The sequence below is a fragment of the Orcinus orca genome, chromosome 3, assembly GCF_937001465.1.
Source record: "Orcinus orca chromosome 3, mOrcOrc1.1, whole genome shotgun sequence".
In the NCBI taxonomy this organism is placed as follows: Eukaryota; Metazoa; Chordata; class Mammalia; order Artiodactyla; family Delphinidae; genus Orcinus; species Orcinus orca.
This window is the reverse complement of record NC_064561.1, coordinates 93698168-93717669: the sequence shown is the minus strand read 5'-3', so window position 1 is coordinate 93717669 and position 19502 is coordinate 93698168. Positions and strand designations below refer to the sequence as shown.

The window sequence follows — 19502 nt, the reverse complement described above, 5'->3', positions numbered from 1 at the left end:
GGGTATACATTTTTTAGTTCTTTGGTTCACATGCTTGCCTACGCTTTTCCTTTGGCCTTCTATTACATCAGCTAGCTTCTACCTGAGGAAAGCTAAAACACAAACACAGTCCACATGTGAGAAGCCATTATTTTATAATTAGCTGCCTTCAATTCATTTTATGATTCTGTGTTTATTCTTGACGTTCAAAGCAGCATTCATTTAATCACTCCCTCCTCTCCTTTTCCTCATTAGCAGTCATCTCATTCAGCTATAACTTTTCCCTGCTCAGTCATCTTCTTAAAACACTCATGCAGGCACTCACACCTACACACACAGCTACTTCCAATTAATTCAGAGGCTTTCTTAGGGGATGACTCAGCATGATTCATCAGCCTGTCTCTTTGGTGAACCCGTGTTACCAAGTAGCCAATGTATTTTTAATAGTTAACCCATCGCATAGGCTAAACAAGATTCAGGTTTCTTCTAGTTTACTGTTGTAGTCCAGCTCAGTTACAATAAGTATCCAGGCATGTATTAGGATAGGATAAAAGATTATGGAATTGAGGTTTAGAATGAAAGGATTCCCAGGACTGGAAGAAATTCCTGTGATTCAGAAGTAAAAGAAGGTTATTTTAAATTTAGTTCTATTCATTTACAGAGTAAATTTTGTTTAAGCAGTAGTTGATACTGAGAAAGTCATATTAACTGATAAGAGGAGGAAAGGTCACAGCCTGAGGATCACATAATGTCAGTCGAAACCAAATGGACACCATGATGTTTGTTTTCACCTCTTTGTAATGAAGTGTGTTGTGAACTTTGGACAGTGCCTAAACTATGTTCCAGAAGGTCTTTTATGGAATGCCTCCTCACCATGATGTACTTCAGTTATTAAAAGTGCATAAGAACTGAGTTACATGAGTGAATTATTGATATATCCCTAGTGGCAGGACCCCACTTGAGAGTGGGGATTACTCTAGTTCCCAGTCATTGGTGGTATTTCCTGGAGCCTTGGTGGAGACTCAAGCAGAGTAGAGATCCAGGGGACAACTGGTGCTGGTTTCTCTGGTAACCAGAGAACTGGTAACAGGTAGTTATAATGGCTTGTCCTGACATCTCTACATTGCTGCCTGTTTTCATGTTGTACTTTTGCATCTAGTGACATGATGCATACATTTGCCTGAGTTTCTCAGTTGGTGTTGGAGGGCAGCTGTGAAAGTATGTTTGAAAACGTCTCATTGAGATCTTACTACATGATACACTTGGTTTTGTATTGCCTTTCAGAATTAAAGCGATAGAGAGTCCAAACAAAGAAGATGATACCCAGTGGCTGACCTACTGGGTAGTGTATGGTGTGTTCAGCATTGCCGAATTCTTCTCTGACCTCTTCCTGTCATGGTTCCCCTTCTACTACATGCTGAAGGTACGTTGGCTTTCCTGAACTGCCATTTTCTTCCATCTGTGTTTTTGCTTTGCGCCCTACCCCTGAAATAAACTCCATCTCAGGACCTCTATACAAGGAATAGGAACAGATGCTTGAATGTTGGACATCTGTGGCTCTGCCTTAGATTAATAAACAGGAAGACAGGATTCAACATGTCTAACTTATTTTGTATATTATCTTGGAAACAGCCAAAGCAATTGTGTCTTTACAATGTGTTTGATAGTAATAAAAGATGGAAATACCGTGAACTAGCACAAGCATTGCTCTTTGCCAAGATCCTCTCTTCATGCTCTGTTGTCTGTGTTTGATGCGTCAACATTGCAAATTTTACCAGGTCATCAGTCACTCACAGTGGTGTGCTGGAGTCATTATTTCTGGAAAAAAATACTTATTTCTTAATCGGTTTGGAAAAAGCAGACGTGAAACGGGCTCTCTGAGGAAGTCATTTTAATAACTCTGGCAGGTGCAGTAGTCTGGGATCAGCCCTGCCAAGCGTTGTTTGCCAGAGAACTCTCCTCGGCTACTACTGTGTGAGGAAAGGGAGTAGGACGTTGAACTCGTCCCTGATGGCACCTGTATCACCTCCAGCCTTGGCCTCCAAGGCACATGACAATGAAAAGTTTGCATCTTTTGATAGAGTGGTTGGTTCTTTTTCTCTAAATGGGACAGACTGTCTTCAGTTGATTCCTCAGGTGTCTTCCGTGGAAGAGGCTTGCTTCCGGTTAGTTGCATAGGTTGTAAATAGTTCCTCAGGTTCACCGACCCAGACTTCCCAAGCTGCCGAGGGTGGTGAGTCCAGCTCTTATGAGTTCTGGGTCCTCTTCTTTTCCCTCATACTCTTAAGTATTTGCTTTAGTAAGGGTTACACATGACATAGTTTAAAGACTCAAATAGCTCTGGAAGAGTTTTGATGATCTACACTCCTGCCCCTTATATTGCCTTTCCTTAAAAGCAACCGCTGTCCCTTCATTTATGACAGATTATTTTGTCATTTACCTCTGTTTCTAAATAATATCCTTGTTTAGTTACCTTTTAATTTTTATGTTTTACACGTTAGCTCTTTTATTTATTTATTTGGCTGCGCCAGGTCTTAGTTGTGGCATATCTGCGGGATCTAGTTTCCTGACAAGGGATAGAACCTGGGCCCCCTGCATTGGGAGCACAGAGTTTTAACCACTGGACCACCAAGGGAAGTCCCTACACATTAGCCCTTGATTCCCACCGGAAGATAAGGATTTGGCTTTCTTTCCTCCTTCCTCCCTGCCACACATGCAGGCTTGATAGTAATAAAAGATGTCCTCATCTTCCTCAGGGATAATTTTGGTTAGATAGGGCTTCACCGCTTTTATTATTATGACTTGTTAAGCACTGTTTAGTTGGGCCATATAGTATATATATAATGTACATGCAGTGTTGCTGCAGTTTTTTAGTTTCCCCGGAATCAATAATTGTTTCCTTATTTCTATATTTAGGCCTATTTTGAGTGTCCTTGTTATTTTAATTTGTCCTAATGTCTACATTTCTATTTACTTGCTTTTTAAATTTTCTATCTGAAGAAATGTAGTTACAGGAAATTAGATAGCGGAAGCTCTGTCATCCTTTGGTCTCCTTCCCCGCAGCCGCCACTACGTTGATATTACCTTGATTTTTAATTCTTGCTAATTATGGATATATTTTTTCTTTTCCTCTGGCCTTACCTATTTTTCAAACATATTTATTTGTATTTTCCTTCTTTCTGGGAGATTTTCTCAATCCGATCTTCCAATTTTCAGTTTTGTTCCATTCTGCTGTTTATGCCATACATTGTGTTATTTCAGTTGTTGTATTTTTCATACCTAGTAGTTTTGCTTGGCTCTTCCCTATGTTTTCTTGTTCTTCTTTCATGTCTCTGTATTTCTTTTAGTATAGCTGTTTTTAAATTCTTGGTCATTCACTTCTAAAATTTCTGCTGCTGATAGAATCTGTAGTTGATTGTGCTGTCTCTGTTTTGAACTGGTTGTACTTTTCAAATACCTTGTTATTTTGGCCTGTAAGTTCCTTCTCCTCCAGGAGTATCAGCTGTTCCATCGGGTGTTAGAATGGAGGAGGCCACACCCTGATCCATGCTAGTCCATAAGCTCAGGGTACGGATATGTGAGTCCTAGGGTGGGGAACCCCAGGCAGCAGAAGAGCCACAGCTGATTCCCTTCCCCCACTAAACAGCTCTTCAGGTGCAGGTGTCACCCTTTGCTCCCCCAGCAGCACTAGAAGCAGGTGCTCCTAAGTTGGAATTCATAGCTCTAGGGGTTGGAGCAGGAGGGCTTGAGGAGGAACTGCCCTCGCTACTTAGTCCCTAGCTGTTCTCCTTAGTGCCTCACAAGGCAGGACTTCTATGCCAAAACCTCTGTTTTAGAAAAAGTATAGGAGAATGTTTTTTAACTTGGAGGTATAGAAACAAGACAGAAATTTCTATATGACAGTGGGCAGTATAAGCAAAGATAAAATCATGACAGACTAGGAGGATGTATTTAGAACACTTACACCAGATAAGGGATTAATATCCAGAATATATAAAAACATTTACAAGTAAGAAGAAAAGGAGAAAAATGAACAAAGGTTATAAATAGACATTTCACAGAAGAGAAGAAAATATGAGTAGTCAGTGATCTGGGAAATGTGAGTTAAAATAGTGAAATACCATATTTTGCTCATTACATTGGCAGGTATTCAAAAGGTTGAGGATATCTGGTATTGGTGAATATATTGGGAAATGGATGTGTGGTGGTAATGCTATAAATTGGAATAGCCTTTTTAAAGGAGGCTTTGACAGTTTCTTGTCAAAATGAAAAATGATACTCTAGCAGTTCTAAGCATCCATCCTAGGAAATCTTCACCACGAATAAGAGAGCTTCATAAGGACATTTACTGCAGCATTTTTGGTTATAAATAAAAGTTATTAAAAGAAAAAACCCTGCAGGGTCCGTCAACTGGTAACTGGTTAAATGAATTAATAGTACATCCATACAGTTAAATGAAATGAAATGATCCATTTGTAGATATAGAAATTTTGCATAATTCATTAATTATAAAAAATTATAGAATATTACAGTATGAAACCACTTATGGTAAAAAAAAGCTAAATAGTTTAAAAGTTTAAATGAAAACATGGATGTTCTCTTAATTTTGAATGCTATTACCACAGAACGCCTGTAACACAGCAGAAAATTTTTCCTTCAAAACAAATGGGAAGATTTAAGATTCCAGAGATTGCTGGATTTTTCGTATGTTTTTGTTATCCAAAGATATTTAGCATTTATAAAAATAATTTTATAATCTTTAATTTGAATGTTCATATTTTAAACTTAAAATATTTGTGAACCCCTTAATAAGATCCATCTGATGGCAGTGACATCACATTGTGGTCTCTAACAGAAGGAAACTGGGCTTTTGCCTTGGGCCCCACTGCTTGCCCTGAACAGTATCCCGTCAGCAGAACCACTCACACCAGTATCTGACCTCAGGCTTCCGAAACACAAGCCCAACTTCAGCCTGCTCCTGATTGCCTCTGCTAATGGAGGCCCCTTGAGGTAGAAAGTATCCAAAATAAAAGATAATCACCAAGTCATTTATATTTGATTTTGAAGTACATTACAAAAATTGCTTTGCAACAAATTTTCCTCCCGAACGGTAAAACAAATGCACATCCATTAGTAGTGAGTGTCCAGCTGTTTGATGTCACGGCGTCCAGAATGAGAGAGTGAATTTACCGCATATGTTCCAAATAGATAATATACTTGAGATGACTGAAAATTGATTATGCTGTCAATAAAAATGCTTTCTTCCTGCATTAGTGGCGTATTCTGAGTGGCTTCAGTGAACTGACTGAGAAAAGGTCTCTGAATTGCAGAGTGTGTAGGAGAATATCCCATTTTAAGGACTAGCATAGATCTTACCTGCGCCATTGCTACAATCACAAGGTGATTGTGTGGGAGGATGAAAAGGAGACCTGCAACTAAGGCCATGTTGACTATTTTATCTTTTGCAGAATTAGTGTTGTTGGCCTTTCCCCCCATTTTTCTAAAGCAGCCTATAAGATTGCAGGAATACAAGAAGAACCAATGATTAGGCATCAAGGGTTAGTCGAGAAGATACTGTTCAATGTATTGAGCTAGAAAAAGTGGATCCTGCCTGTTCAGAGCTTTGCTCTGAGGTCCATCTTTGAACAGGAAGGTTTAAAAATAAATGTATTTATTTAAAAATAAATTTTTTCTCTGATTGTGAAAGTAGTGTATTTCTTTATTCAGCAGATATTTATTTAGAACCTCTATGTGCCAGAATCTGTTCTAGGTCAGGGGATTTTGGTGAATAAAACAAAATCCCTGCTGTCATACTGTTTGCATTTGTGTTGTGTGTGTGTGCATGTGTGTTGGGGCATGTTTTAGATAGGGAAGAAAATAGTATTTGGAAGACTACCACTGGTATCATCTTAGGGTAGTCTTCCTTTTCTTTTTTAATGTGCAGATAAATTGCTTGATGTAAGACAGTTGTTATTGTCTTAACCATCCATGTATGGTTGAAACCATATATATCAGGGGTCCCCAACCCCCAGGCCACGGACCAGCACCAGTCCGTGGCCTGTTGGGAACCGGGCCACAGAGCAGGAGGTGAGTGGCGGGCTAGCGAGTGAAGCTTCATCTGCCGCTTCCCATCGCTTGCGTTATCACCTGAACCACACCTCCCGCCCCCCGCGGAAAAATTGTTGTCTTCCACGAAACTGGTCCCTGGTAGCAAAAAGGTTGGGGACCAATGATATATATATGATTCTATAACTCACTTTTTTTCAGTTAACACAATATTATGAGTATTTTCTCATTCAATATTCTTTGACATAAATGTCTAATCCATTATAGGTGATAATGTATTCATTCCCCAGTTAATAGACATTTAGGATATTTATCTTGCTATTTTAACTAATGCTACAATGAGTATCTTTGCACCTCATCTTTACTCTCATTTGAATCATCTTCTAGATTTATTTTAAAAATAAAGGTTGAATAAATTTTGGCAAGTTTAAGTCCTGATCCAGACCGTCACCTGTATCGTTTCACCCATTGACAAAGAGCATAACATTTCTCTTCTTAACTTTGTAGGAGGCAAAAAAGATAGAAAAATCTTCCCCTTCACATGTTCATTTTTACCTTTCATTTGTGCATGCTGAGCAGTCTGTTTTAACTTTAGCTCATTACTATTCTCGCTATTCTCGTGGCTGTGTTGCAAAGGCTTCCCAAGGCTTCTGTTTTTGATCAAGTGATTGCAGCATACCAGGAAGTCAGTGTTGAAATACATTTTTTCTGGCATTAACTCTCAGTGCTCACCAGGCTAGTCCCAAACCGTGCATATTAAATATATCCCTACCTTGGAAATACCTCTTCTAGGGGAAAATTGAATAGTGACAGCATTAGAATCATTGACAGAATTATCTGGCCTGTTGTAATTTGTAATTTAAGGATTTAGTGTGTCATTGCTAATAGTGCCGAGAGTTGAGTTGAAATGGCATGGCCGGACTCTTTGTCTGAACTCTGTGTCTGAGTGGGCTTGTGTTTGCCGTTGGAAGTTTCGTCAGCTGGCACTTTGAGGGCAGCTTGATTAAAAGGATGGCCAGATCTGTGTAGCTCAGGGTATTCCTCGGCTGTAGAGTAGTTACATAGATTAAGAAAAGGGACTTTTAAAAGCTGGTGGCTGAATATCACCTTGAGAGTTGAATAGTAATTAACTTTATTTTTAATACAAGAAAGTTACTTCATATGAGAACTGGAAAATGCTCACGATGTGGGTAAAGAGCAGTAATTATTTTATTGTCTCAAGACGATAGCTAGAGGGTACCATAAAGAACTAACTAAACAGCCTGGAGAATAGCCTATAAAGTTAATCACATTGCAGAGGTACAAAAATGTAGACTCTTGGCTCTGGTCCTGTCTGGTAGCCATGCTTAATTCATCCAGAAAAGGTGAATGAATCAGCTTTTCTGGGTTGCTGAAGGGCTGTTATCTGCATAGGCAGGTAATATTTCAGAGATTTTTCAACAACAGTAAGAACTGTAGGACTTGGTAATACTACTACTATCTTGTACGTTTCTTAATTTGTGACTTTCCTAAAAATCCTGCAGAAGAGAAAATCGACTCTTAGAGAGGTTGTTTGATTTACCTAAAGTCATAGAACAGATACCAACTCTCCTGATTCTTAACCCAGTGAGTCATTTCTACTTCACCTTGAGGCCTATGGGCATGTGTGTCTACATCAATAATCCATTCCTGACAATTAGATATTCTACGTAGGAATACCAGCCAGGAGACTATTTCTTACAATTTTAAATAATAAAAATTAAAATGTATTACATGTCAATTTAAAACTCCATGCCAATTTCCTAAATATTAATACAGCAAGATGCCCCTGTATAAATAACAAATATATTGGATGTTAGATGCTAAAAACTAAATCCAAATAGTTCCTGCGCTCCAAATAGTTAATATAGTTGGTGGGAAACTATTGCTTTGTTTGCAGTAAGTAGTACATGGCACATCCCCTTGGACACTGCATTCTCTTCACAATGTCCACACAGAATTCCGATGTTCTGTCAAGAATGTAACTTTTCCTTTTCCTGTATATCATCTTGTCTAAATTGTTTTATTAAGTTTTAGGTGTGTGTGTGTGTGTATTAGCGTTACCTATATAAGCAACTGATGGAGGGATTTCCCTGGTGGTCCAGCGGTTAAGACTGCGCTTCCACTGCAGGGGGTGCGGGTTCCATCCCTGGTTGGGGAACTAAGATCCCGCATGCTGTGTGTGTGGCCGGAAAAAACAACAACAACAACAACAACAACAAATGATGGAAAACATGAATGTTTGGATACTAAAAACCACAGGGAAATGTCAACTAGAGAGATGGTCTCTAGGGTCTGCCTGTTAATAACCTGGCTGTAAGCAGAGGACATTAAGGCTAAAGCCAGTGAAAACTGCAGTCACACTTAGTCACACTTAGTTCCATACTTTGGGTTAATGCAAATGTGTAGTTCAGAAAACCAGGTTTCTCTGGCACATCTTCACAAGGATGGCTGGCCAAGCCCAGTGTGTGCTGGAGCAGAGTCACTGGGAAAACTAAAAGTAAACGTGGAGCTACACACACACACTAAAGACTGAGGATATTTCAAGGAACTGGCTTCATTTAAGAGCTTGGACCTGTAACAGAAGGTCTTACTTGCCACTGTGTGTCTGTGCGGGCTCACTGGAGTTTTGGGTGGTTGCACACACAGCTGTAGTGAGACTACGAGATGGCCAGTCTGAATCTTTGCCCTTCCCCTGCCTACTGCCATGCTTTCCCATCCTTTGCTTTCCTAACTCTGAACATCCCATTTTCAGTAAATGAGTTTTGGAGTCTGTCGCACGTAAGGGGTGGGAGAGGTGAAGAGAGGGCTGGCTTGGTATCATAACTTGGAGATTGTGGCAGTGAATTGCATTTGGCTGAATTCTCTGATATGGAAAGGAGGCAACCTTTGGGGAATACATAGAGAAAATTTTGTAGCTGTTAATAGTCACTGATTCTACTTATTATTTTATATTGTTTTCTAATACAGTTTGGCTTGAATATTTACACTTTAAAATACATTGTTTTTTTATAAATTACTTTCACTTTTTTTTTTCTTTATATTCCAGTTAGAAAACTATTTTTTTTTTTTTTTTGTAATTGTGTATGTAAGTATGTCATGACTTTGAATTTCATTTCAGGTAGTAAAAGGAGAGGTAAGAACAAAATAATTGTTTAAAAAGGGTGTGTGTTGGTCCTGGGATTTGATTTTACCTGGTTTAAAGCTCTAATGAGGTAGCTTGTTACTGTTTCACGGATGTTGGTAGAAGACACAGTATTCTTGGGAGAGGGACAGAGCCTTACTATGCTAGATGCTCAAAAGTGTTTCTTATTTTCTTACAAAATCTGTATGAGGTAGATTTTTTAAAATTTCTTTTAATATATATATATTTTTTTATAGAGTCAAAACAGACTTAAGCAATTAAGTAACTTGCACAAGGTTTTCCCAGCTAGTAAGAAGATTGGAACCAGTTTTTCTGAGCCCAGTTCTCTTACCTCTGTATACTGTAGTATACAATTCTCTTAGTCCCCAGTTTGTTGGGTGGAGAGATCTGTGTATATCTTTAGATCAAGATTTTAAATTCTGTGTATTTTGCTTTGTATTCTTACTGATTTCTAGTTTTTTGATATATCAATTTCTGATGGAAATGTTAAAAATCGATTGTGGATTTTGTCCATTTATCTATATAATTCTTACTTTCAAGTTTATACATTTCAAAGCTATATTTGGAAGTGATATATAATTATAAACTACATAATTATAAAAATTAAAATTTATATAATTGTAAATATAAAAAATACAATGCTATATATATTTACGTATTTCAAAGATATATAGCTTCAGGCAAACTGTTCTTGACAAACTGCTTTCCTTCTTTATCACTGTTTACTTATTTTGCCTTATGTTTACATACTATTAATATTACTATAATATGTGAGCTAATTTGAGAGTTGGTATTTGTCAGATACATCTTTTTTCATCTCCTTATTTTCAGTGTTCCTAATTGGTTTTATCTCTGGTGTGTTTCTTATCAGAAGCATATAGCCATAGTTTTGTTTTTTTAAAATCCAGTCTGGTAACCCCTGTCTTTTGAAAGCTCGCCCCCCGACCCTAATCTGTTTAGAACCTGCATTTTGTTTTGTATTTTGAGTGTCATAGAAGTTCAAAGTGTAATGGAAATTTCTCAGAGCCAACGTGGTACTGCTGGGGTGAGCTTTGGGCACAAATGTGTGCATTTTAACTCAAGCTCTCTGTCATTAGTAGTAGCCCCTTAGCAGGTTTGCATCTCTAGAGCAAACTTAAAAGACCATGTTAGAAAGGAACGTAGCTTCTTGATTATTTGAATACATTCTTTGATTTGGAGTAAAAGGACTGTAGAATTAAATATATATATGGCATAAGAAGCTGAAAGGATTTTACTTTAAGGAGGAGAAGTAAAAACTACAGAATTGGAATCTCAAGAAATGACTCCTGTTTTTTATAGAGTCACCTATGCTGTGTGGAATACAATATAGTTAGAAGCTTTTAAGCTGAAAGAACACAGTATGCTGTTTATCAAACATTCTAGGGAAATGAGCATATCATTCTGAATGTTCCCTTTTTCGCTCATTCATTATATTATAGAGGAATAAATTGCTTGGACAACTTAAAGTGCTGAGTTGTTTATCATTTGAATAAACAGTAAAGGTTTTTCAAAGTAAACATAGTGTGACAATTCTTGTTGTGTAAGTTTTTAGGGTAGAACTCTTGTCAATTTTTCATCTCAATAGCAAAGTAGAGCCATAAAGAAAGAGTTAGGGATAATATCTACATTCAAGGTGAAAGATGATGAACAGCTGACTGTAAAGATTCCTTGAAGGCTAAGATCTACCCAAAACTGAGATCCCACTAAGGGAAGAATTCAAGAATGGCCAGGATATTTTTTTCTATAACAGGATGAATAAAGGTGACAAACTTACTGAGGTAAGCCTGTTGAGAACAAGCCTCATAGATACCTACGTGGACAGGGTTTACACACACAGATAAATACTATTTTTTAATTGATTAAGAGTTATAATTAATAAAAGTCTCTTGTAACTGTCAACTAAAAAGTGGTCCAAGTTAGGAAGGAAGTTAAGCTGCTGGACTTGGTGTGTTTTGCCTTTCTTTGTCAGTCTCAGCTTTTCCTTACTAGGTCATTATTTGTCATGTTTTTTCCATCTAAGAAAAGTGCACCTGTATCCTGCAGGAAACACTGGAAATGCTGTTGGGGCAAATAGCAGAGGCAGTGCCATCCCCAGAGTAGCGTGTGTTGTCAGATGCCGCTGCCCTCTGTCACCATGCTGCCTCTCCTCTGTGCAGTGTGGCTTCCTGTTGTGGTGCATGGCTCCCAGCCCGGCCAACGGAGCAGACCTGCTCTACACGCGCATCATCCGTCCTTTATTCCTGAAGCACGAGTCGCAGGTAGACAACATGGTGAATGACTTGAAGGACAAAGCCAAAGAGACTGCAGATGCCATCTCTAAAGAAGGTATGGCTCAGGGACAGCTGATTCAGCGTGTGAGAGGACATGGGATATACTGAGCCCACGTAACAAGCTTCCTCACTTTGTGTCCTATAACCTTTCCTCAGCCGTGTGCCAGGGCTAGTCCGGGATTTCTTTCCCAAGACTTTGCCTGTTGCCTTTACTTTTCCCGACATTCTTCTGCCATGTCACATAAAACACATCATTCGGTCAGCACTTTAGGAAAAATGACTTTCCTTTGGTGGGTAGAGATTTCAGAGAGTCATCTGTATTTATACACAAGTGCCATCTCTTTATTTCATTTCAGGTTGAACTGCTTAATATGCTGTTCACACTGCTTTTGTTAGAGGGCCAAGAGAATGCCCTCTCTCTCAGCTCTCCTGATCCTTTCATTCAAATACTTATTTGTTGAGGTGCTTAATATGTGCCAAGCATGTTCATAGCACTGGGCATGAACCAGGGAACCAGACAGACCAATGGACCATAGTGAACTCATGAAGGTTACAATCTTGTTGAGAGAAAGAGAGAGACAATACCATTGAAAAGCAAGTTATATGGCATACTTAGCAGATGATACAGAGAAAGATTAAGCAGATAGAAAGATAGAGAGTGCCAGGGGCTGAAGGGAAGCTTACCATTTTAAATAGAGTGATGTAGCAAATCCTCACAAAGAAGGCTGTACTGAGTCCAAGTTGAAAGTGTTAAGGGTAGGAACCGTGGGGAAGAAAGCTGCAGATAGAAGAAACGGCAGTGCAAAAGCCGGGAGCGGGCAGAGTACGATTGGCAGGGGGTGACCTAGAGGGAGAGTTGAAGGAGACAAGGTCAGAGAGGCTGGGGAGTGGAGCTGGAAGAGGACAGATCATATAGTACCCTCCAGGCTGCTGTAAGGGCTTTGGGCTTTTATTCTGCGTGAGATGGGCGTGAGCTGGGGTGCCACTGGAGAACTGTGAGCAAAGGAGCAACATGATTCGTCCTCTGTTGGAACAGGCTTATGTTGGCCACTGTATTAAGAATAGACTGAAGGGGGACAAGAAGGAAATCAGGAAACCAGTTAAAAGGTTATTGCGGTGATCTGGCAGAAGATGGTGGTGGTGGCTTGTTTGTAGTGGTAGCAGTAGGAGGTAAGAAGTCAGATCCTTGATATATTTTGGAGTTAGAACCAGTAGGATTTGCTTATGGATCAGGCATGGAGTATGAGAGGAGTCAAGGACGAGGCCAAGTTTTTTTAGCCTGAACACATGGAAGGATAGAATTGCCACTGAGCTGGGGAAGACTGGGTGTTAACAGGTGTAGAGGGGAAAATAAGGAATTTAGTTCTGGACATAACTTTGTGTCTACTGGGTACATGAAGAAGTCAGCACAGCCAGGTGGATATGGATGTTGAGAGTTCAGGAGACAGGATAGGGCTAGGGATAGAAATTTGGGGGAGGGGGTTACCCACATATGGACAGTATAATAAGCATGAGACTGGATGAGATCACAAGGGAGTGAGTGTAGTTAGAAAAGAGGAAGTCTGAGGCCTGGGCCCTGTGGCCACCAGTATTTGAGATCGAAGAAATGAGAAGCAACCAAAAAAGCAGACTGATAAGGACTGGCCAGTTGAGCAAGCAAGAAAACTCGAGACTGTGGTATCCTTGGGGCCAAGTGAAGACACTGTTTCAAAGAGGAGGGAGGGGTCTGTGGTCACACGGTACAGACGGGTCAAGGAGGCTAAAGGCCAAAAACTGACTGTTGGATTTAGCAGTGAGGAAGGCACTAGTCGTCTTGACAAAACAGAGTTTGTGGGGTGGTGAGAGCAAAATCCTGATCAGAATGGATTTTATGGGAGGAAGGGCATGAGAGAACATAGATTAACTTTTTGAGAAGTTTCCCGCAGAGAGGAGTAGAAGAATGGGGCTGTAACTAGAGGAAGGTACTAGGGTCCTGAGGATGTTTTTTTCTTTTTCTTAAGGTAGAAGAAACAAAGTAGGTTTGAAAATTAATAGGAATGATCCAGTAGAGAGCAAAAAAATGATAGGAGTGAGAAGGTGAATTGCTGGAGCTCTGTCCTGGAATAGACCAGAGGGGACAGGGTCTAGAGTACAAATAGAGGGATCGGTCGTAGGAGCAGGAACAGTTTAGAATCATAGGGGGGGAATCAGTGTTGATGGGTGAAGATGCTGGTAGCTGAGCGTATGTGATGGTGAGAGCTTACAGAAGTGATTTTCTCATCACGTCAAATTCCTCAGTAAACTAAGAAGGTCAACTGAGAGAGGGTGGGGAAGGAGGTGATAGAAAGGGGAGATGGTATGAAATAGTTACTTAGGACGAGGGTCAGCAAGCTTTTTCCGTAACGGGTCAGATAATAAATACTTCAGCTTTTGCCGGCCGTCAGGTCTCTGTGGCATCTACTCAACCCTGCCATTGTAGCTTTACGCAACACACAGCCAGCGGTGACACGGTGACCAGTGCGTGTGACTGTAATGTGCTGGCCGCTCTAAGACAGGGGCGAGTGGATGGACTAGGACAGTGTCGTGTGATCGCCAGGGGGCATTAGAGGCTCACGGGAGGTTTGTGTTCCTGGACTTATAGTGAGGCCGCGTAGTCTGCTTGTGTCTTCTTTTCCAGCCACATTTCCAGCTGTGTGGGTGCAGCTGTGGGATAGATGGAGAGCTGCGTCCGGGTTGACTTGGTTAAGTGGGAGCTCTGAAGGGGGATCTAATGAGTGGTTCATGTTTGATGGCGGAGGAGGGAAGTGAGGACAAAAGGGAAGTGAGGAACAGTGAAAGGGGTGATAGAATCGATGGCTTATACAACCAGGTGGTGGGGGAAGAAGAACTCGGAGTCAGGAAAATAGAGGGAGCGGGCTGCAAAGGTAGGAGGTGATGGTGGAGTGGGATGCTCGGCGCTGAGACCGGAGAGGGGCAGCCATTACTGGTTGTGACAGTGAGGACGTGAGGTAGGCTGGAGCAGGTAGGGTGGAATGTCAAGGTTTTTGGAGGGGAGGAACCAAGAGGCCAGGATACTGGAAGAATATCGTAATTACTGATAATTAAAGTAAGAGTAGTGCTAGAGAGTGATATTAAGTTTGGAGTTAAAATCTTAAAGAAATGAGGCAGCACAGCCCAAGGGTCAGTGGACTGGAAAAAGAAGGGCTAGTGGGAAAGATAATTTGATGACATGAGATTCTGAACATGGCCCTGAAGAACAAAGGACGCTTTCTGGACCTCCAGACCCAGTAGTACCAGGGTCATGGAAGGAAAAAACAGCCGAAACTTGAGAAAGCAGTGTCCTTAGGGGACAGCCAGGTTTCTGTAAAAGGACAAAGGTGAAGGAAACATTCAGAGAAATGGATGAGGATAGAGGAGATCTCGCTAATGATGGGACTTAAATTCCAGAGGGCACAGTAAGGGTTTTAAAAAGTGGAGAATGGGCATAGAATTAGAGAATTAAAAAAAAAAAGTTCTACAATAATGAGAAAGTGGGAGACAAGAGGTGACCTGGCCCCTGAGGAAGGAAGATCCCCCAGACGGTCCCCCGGCAGCTGTGTGTCCCCGCAGTGGTGTGCTCTCCCCCCACCCCCCAACAGGCCGTTCTCTCCCGACGCCCACTCCTGGGCACATGGCTCCAGTCTCCTTCAGAACGTTTTTTAGTTTCCTCACATCCTCCCGCTTTGGGATCGCCAGTTCCTTTTTAAGAGATTTCTTAACTGTTCCTCCTTGCTCTTAGCCTAACCAGCAACCTCTGGTGATGTCATTTCTGTCTAATTTGCCCACATTTCTTAGTCATTGATTCTCTCAGATCTCAGTACTCTGAAATCCGATTTTACTTTGATACATTCCTAAACACAGGTGTGAGAATGAAAATAAGTTAAGAGGAATTTAGGTGCTGACACATTTTAGACTTTTCTCCCAGTTTCTGGATTCTCCAAAAAGGACATTTTTGCAAAAGGCTAGTTAAGAGAGAAGCTGCAGTTTCTGTGTAAACTTTGTTCAGCAATTTTAATTGAGTGAAGGGAGAGCAGCTGTCAGGCAGCTGGTGAACAAGGAGGGCCTCCTTGGCTGGCATTCCCCTTGGGGCTCCATCAAGAACAGCTGCAGTTTGTGGAATCTCAGGAGGCCTGGAGGCTTCCAGAACACCCCCCCCTGCCCCATCACGCATATCACACTCATTCTTACGGCACATTTCAAGCCACTTGGTAATTAGGCAGGGTAGGTGGGGCTTAATCTCCCACAGATATAAGAATATTTTCCTGATGAATGTAGCTTCGTGCCATGAACTTGAACACTTACAGCAAACTCTTCCCATCATACAAGGAAATGGTGGCACAACGATAAAACATAAACATGCATATAAGTATTCCGTCATTTCTTGATTCGGGGAATGATGGTTTTCTCTGATTTTTGTCACCAAGGCATAGACAGCCGACCCTGTTGTCATCAGATTGAGACATAGTGAAATTGTACAGGTGAGCACTCAGGCACAAAGGAGAATTTCTTGAATGTGCAGGGGACACTATACGCTCAAGGAATCTCTATTTCTTGTGATACTTAAAGGAGGACAGAGGGCAGTGGCTTAGGTGACAGTCACTACAAGGGGGCTAGGCCAGACGATCTTCAGTAACTCTGCTCAAGTACTCAGGATTTGCCCTTGAAGAGGTCTCTTGTCCATTTCCGGGAAACTCTCCTAGCCCTGCCCACAAACCTTGGTATGTTCTCATCTGAGCATGAGTCATCCAAGTTGTTAATCTAGTAGCTACATTAGGCACAGAACCGCATTGCAAATAGCTCTGATGCAATTTTCTTTCCTCCTAACAGCCAAGAAAGCTGCTGTGAATTTACTGGGTGAGGAAAAGAAGAGCACCTAAATCACTGACTGGATGAAACCTTTCTGCCCTCTCTGTACCTTCCTTTTAGAGCTTGATGTTATATTAGGAACTGTGGTATAATCATTTTAATAATGTTGCCTTGGAAACACTTTTGATATATTAAAAAAAGGAATGTGTAAGTTTTTTTGCTTACTTTTACTGTCTGTATACACAGGGAACATTTAAATTTAATGTAATGAGCAGTGTCCAAGTTTTTGGAAAGTACATTTTGCCTCTGGGTAGGAAAAGACACATGTCACCATCCTGCAGGAAATATAAACTTAAAATTATATATCCTACAGGCTTTGTACTTCAGTGGGCGCTCTCTGCATGCATTTTCTTTGTACTTTTAGGATACTCTATAACGGTCTACTTCATGGAATGTACAATTTTGTATTAAATGTTTTTAATGTATTTGTGCATACACACGCATAGGGAAATGTTACTGTCTGTGCGTAATGCTCATGGGGAGCTCCTGCCAAGGGCTGAAGGTTCCACTGTGCTGGTGTGATCTGAATAATACTTTAGAAAATTAATACACATGAGTAATGTTTCGAGTGAACAGTTAAGTGATAAATGAGGCTGAACTGGAGGCTGGCCTGGTGGTTTTCCTAACATTGTAGCAGCTGAATACAAAAACAGCTTTGTAAAGCAGTCAGTTGAGTGATAAATGGGGAAATGTACACACACACATCACAGCTCCCAGTTCTGCAGAACTACTAATATTGTCTTGTAGCTTTTTAAAAATTGGCTGATAAGCTTTCAATCTGTCTGTTTTTAAGATGCTATAGTGGAAACCATCCCTGGTTTCACCTTCATAGCTGAATAATATGTTGGTTTAGTCTTGTTTCTTTTCTAGCCTTTTTAAAAGCAGTTAAGGAACCTCCTTCTGATTACATGTACATTCTTGTTTTTATCATTAGCAACTACATGCTAATGATGACACCAGGCTCTAAGAGCAATTCTCGGAGAAGAAAGGAAGTATGATATAACCCATAATCCAGTTGGCAGTGGTTAAGACAAACGGCCTTCACCTTCTTTCCCTGGCCTTTAAGGTCAAACACCAGATGCTTCCCTAGTTTACAAATCAGAATCATTTGTAGTCCATTTACACGCCTTCATCTTTATGCTTTACTTTGATAAACTGCACACAACCTCATAGTTTAAGTACAGAACACACAGTTAAAATTAATGTCACTAGCTTGATTAGCCACATAGCTTATAGGGACCTTGACAACTTGTCTGTACAGAATCTGAGCTTTGCACCAACCACACTGCTAGGATGTTTCTGAATTAGACTAACCTGACCAAACAAGAGCATAACAAAACTAACATTAAATATCCAGGCCTGTAAAATATTTCTTAAAGCAAATAAAGATGATTAGTTCCCTTTTAGATAACAATTAGGTAAAATCATGATGTCTCATGAAATCATTTCTCATGAAATACCAAAGCTATCAAAAATAGGGGATAATATCACCCTAATATTATAATAATATGGATAATATCACACCCAATATTATAATAATATTTTTTTGGGGGGAATGTGATGATAAGGCATCTTATTAACCATACCTTAAAAAATAAAAAAACTTTTGGAAAGCAAACAGAATTACTTGTTATTGGAAGAAAATCAAGCCTTAGGTTAAAGATTTTAAAAAGTACCTCTAGGAGTATTTAAATCCCTTTCCCCATAAATAAACTATGCTTTTCTTGGTGACAGAAGAATGAAAATTAGCAACTTCTAGCTAATCAGAATATATAATCAGATTGTTAGTATACAAAATATGTAACTTTTAGTATACAAAGTATCAGGCAAGGTGGAGCATACAAGTTACTATTGCTCATAACTACTTACAGGCTAGTATCAGTTTTAAAACTACTATACTAAGAAAATTCTGAATGCAGTATTTTTTATCCCTATAGCTTTATCCTGCAGTGCATTCTGTAAGAAATTTTAGTTACTGTTTTTGGCAGTCAGCGTGTACATATTAATGACAGGAGAACTTATGAGTTGAGCAATTCTGTCTGTTTCGTTTTCCCAAATAAGATATTGCCATGGCTAGAGTATTTGAAAAACTAATCGAGCCTGTGTCTAGCTATAAGACAAGCATTTGTTTATACATGAACACTATTTCGGGGATATGTAAAGGCAAAGAATTCCTACGACAATTCTTCTCCTACTTAAGAGCTTCTGATTGACAATTACTGCTACTCTGGGGAGTCTTCTGCCTACAGCCTGAAGAACATGAGCATAGCCTTTAAATAAGTTACCAACTATCCTGAAGATGTGATACAGTAAATGAAAATGGATGTAAATAAAATTCCGTTATCTCATTGAGCTGTTTTAGTTCATTTTATCTGATGGGGCTTAAAAGACTTTCCCTAAAAACATACCAACCAAAAAAAGTTTCTACCAGTAATTAGCATGAGATGGAGAAGAAACCTAAACTACTCTTGACCTTTGAAATAACACAGGTTTGAACTGCACGGGTCCATTTACATATGGATTTTTTTCAATAAATACATACTACAGTACTACACGATCTGTGGTTAATTGAATATCCAGTTGCAAAACTGCAGCTCTGGAGAGCCATTTGTTTGCAAAGTTATCACTGGATAGTTGACTGTGATAGTTGTCAGCTGTACTGCTTTCTACTGGCATAATGTATTATACACAGTCACATACAACTACTAGTTGGTGTTATTATTGCATGTAAGTATATTTTGATGTAGTAAACACATATGTGCCTCCAAATCACTCTGTACTTTAAGAGACCAAGAAAAGAACTTGGGATTTTATTAAAAATACCTACTTCTGGAGGGCGTACTTTGGTCAGCTTCATCTCCTGCATTTGCTTATTACATGTCTGTATGTCTAGAATCATGGTGTTTAGAGTAATAGATACAATTCACATCCTTAGCCATGAAATATTACAGTTCTATATAATACAGCAGGAGAAAGTAAATATATTTGAGAATGACCTTATTTAAAAGTTTTTCTGGCTGCTTACTACAATATTAGCTTATAAAGTATCTTTGTAAACACACACCTCAGAGAACTAAGAGAAATAAAGAGGTTATTTGGTCAAATTAGTGGTTCTTAAA

At 39.8% G+C, this 19502-nt stretch overlaps 1 protein-coding gene across 1 annotated transcript in view; it reads left to right on the top strand.

The window, feature by feature from the left end:
* REEP5 (receptor accessory protein 5) overlaps window positions 1–18735 on the top strand; it is a 43435-nt gene extending 24700 nt beyond the window's left edge. The window contains exons 3-5 of the mRNA XM_004267450.4: window positions 1264–1402; window positions 11386–11554; window positions 16345–18735. Of these exons, the coding sequence (XP_004267498.1) occupies window positions 1264–1402; window positions 11386–11554; window positions 16345–16394 (358 nt within the window). The 3' untranslated portion in view covers window positions 16395–18735. The remainder of the gene's footprint in view (window positions 1–1263; window positions 1403–11385; window positions 11555–16344) is intronic.
* Window positions 18736–19502: the final 767 nt, after the last annotated feature.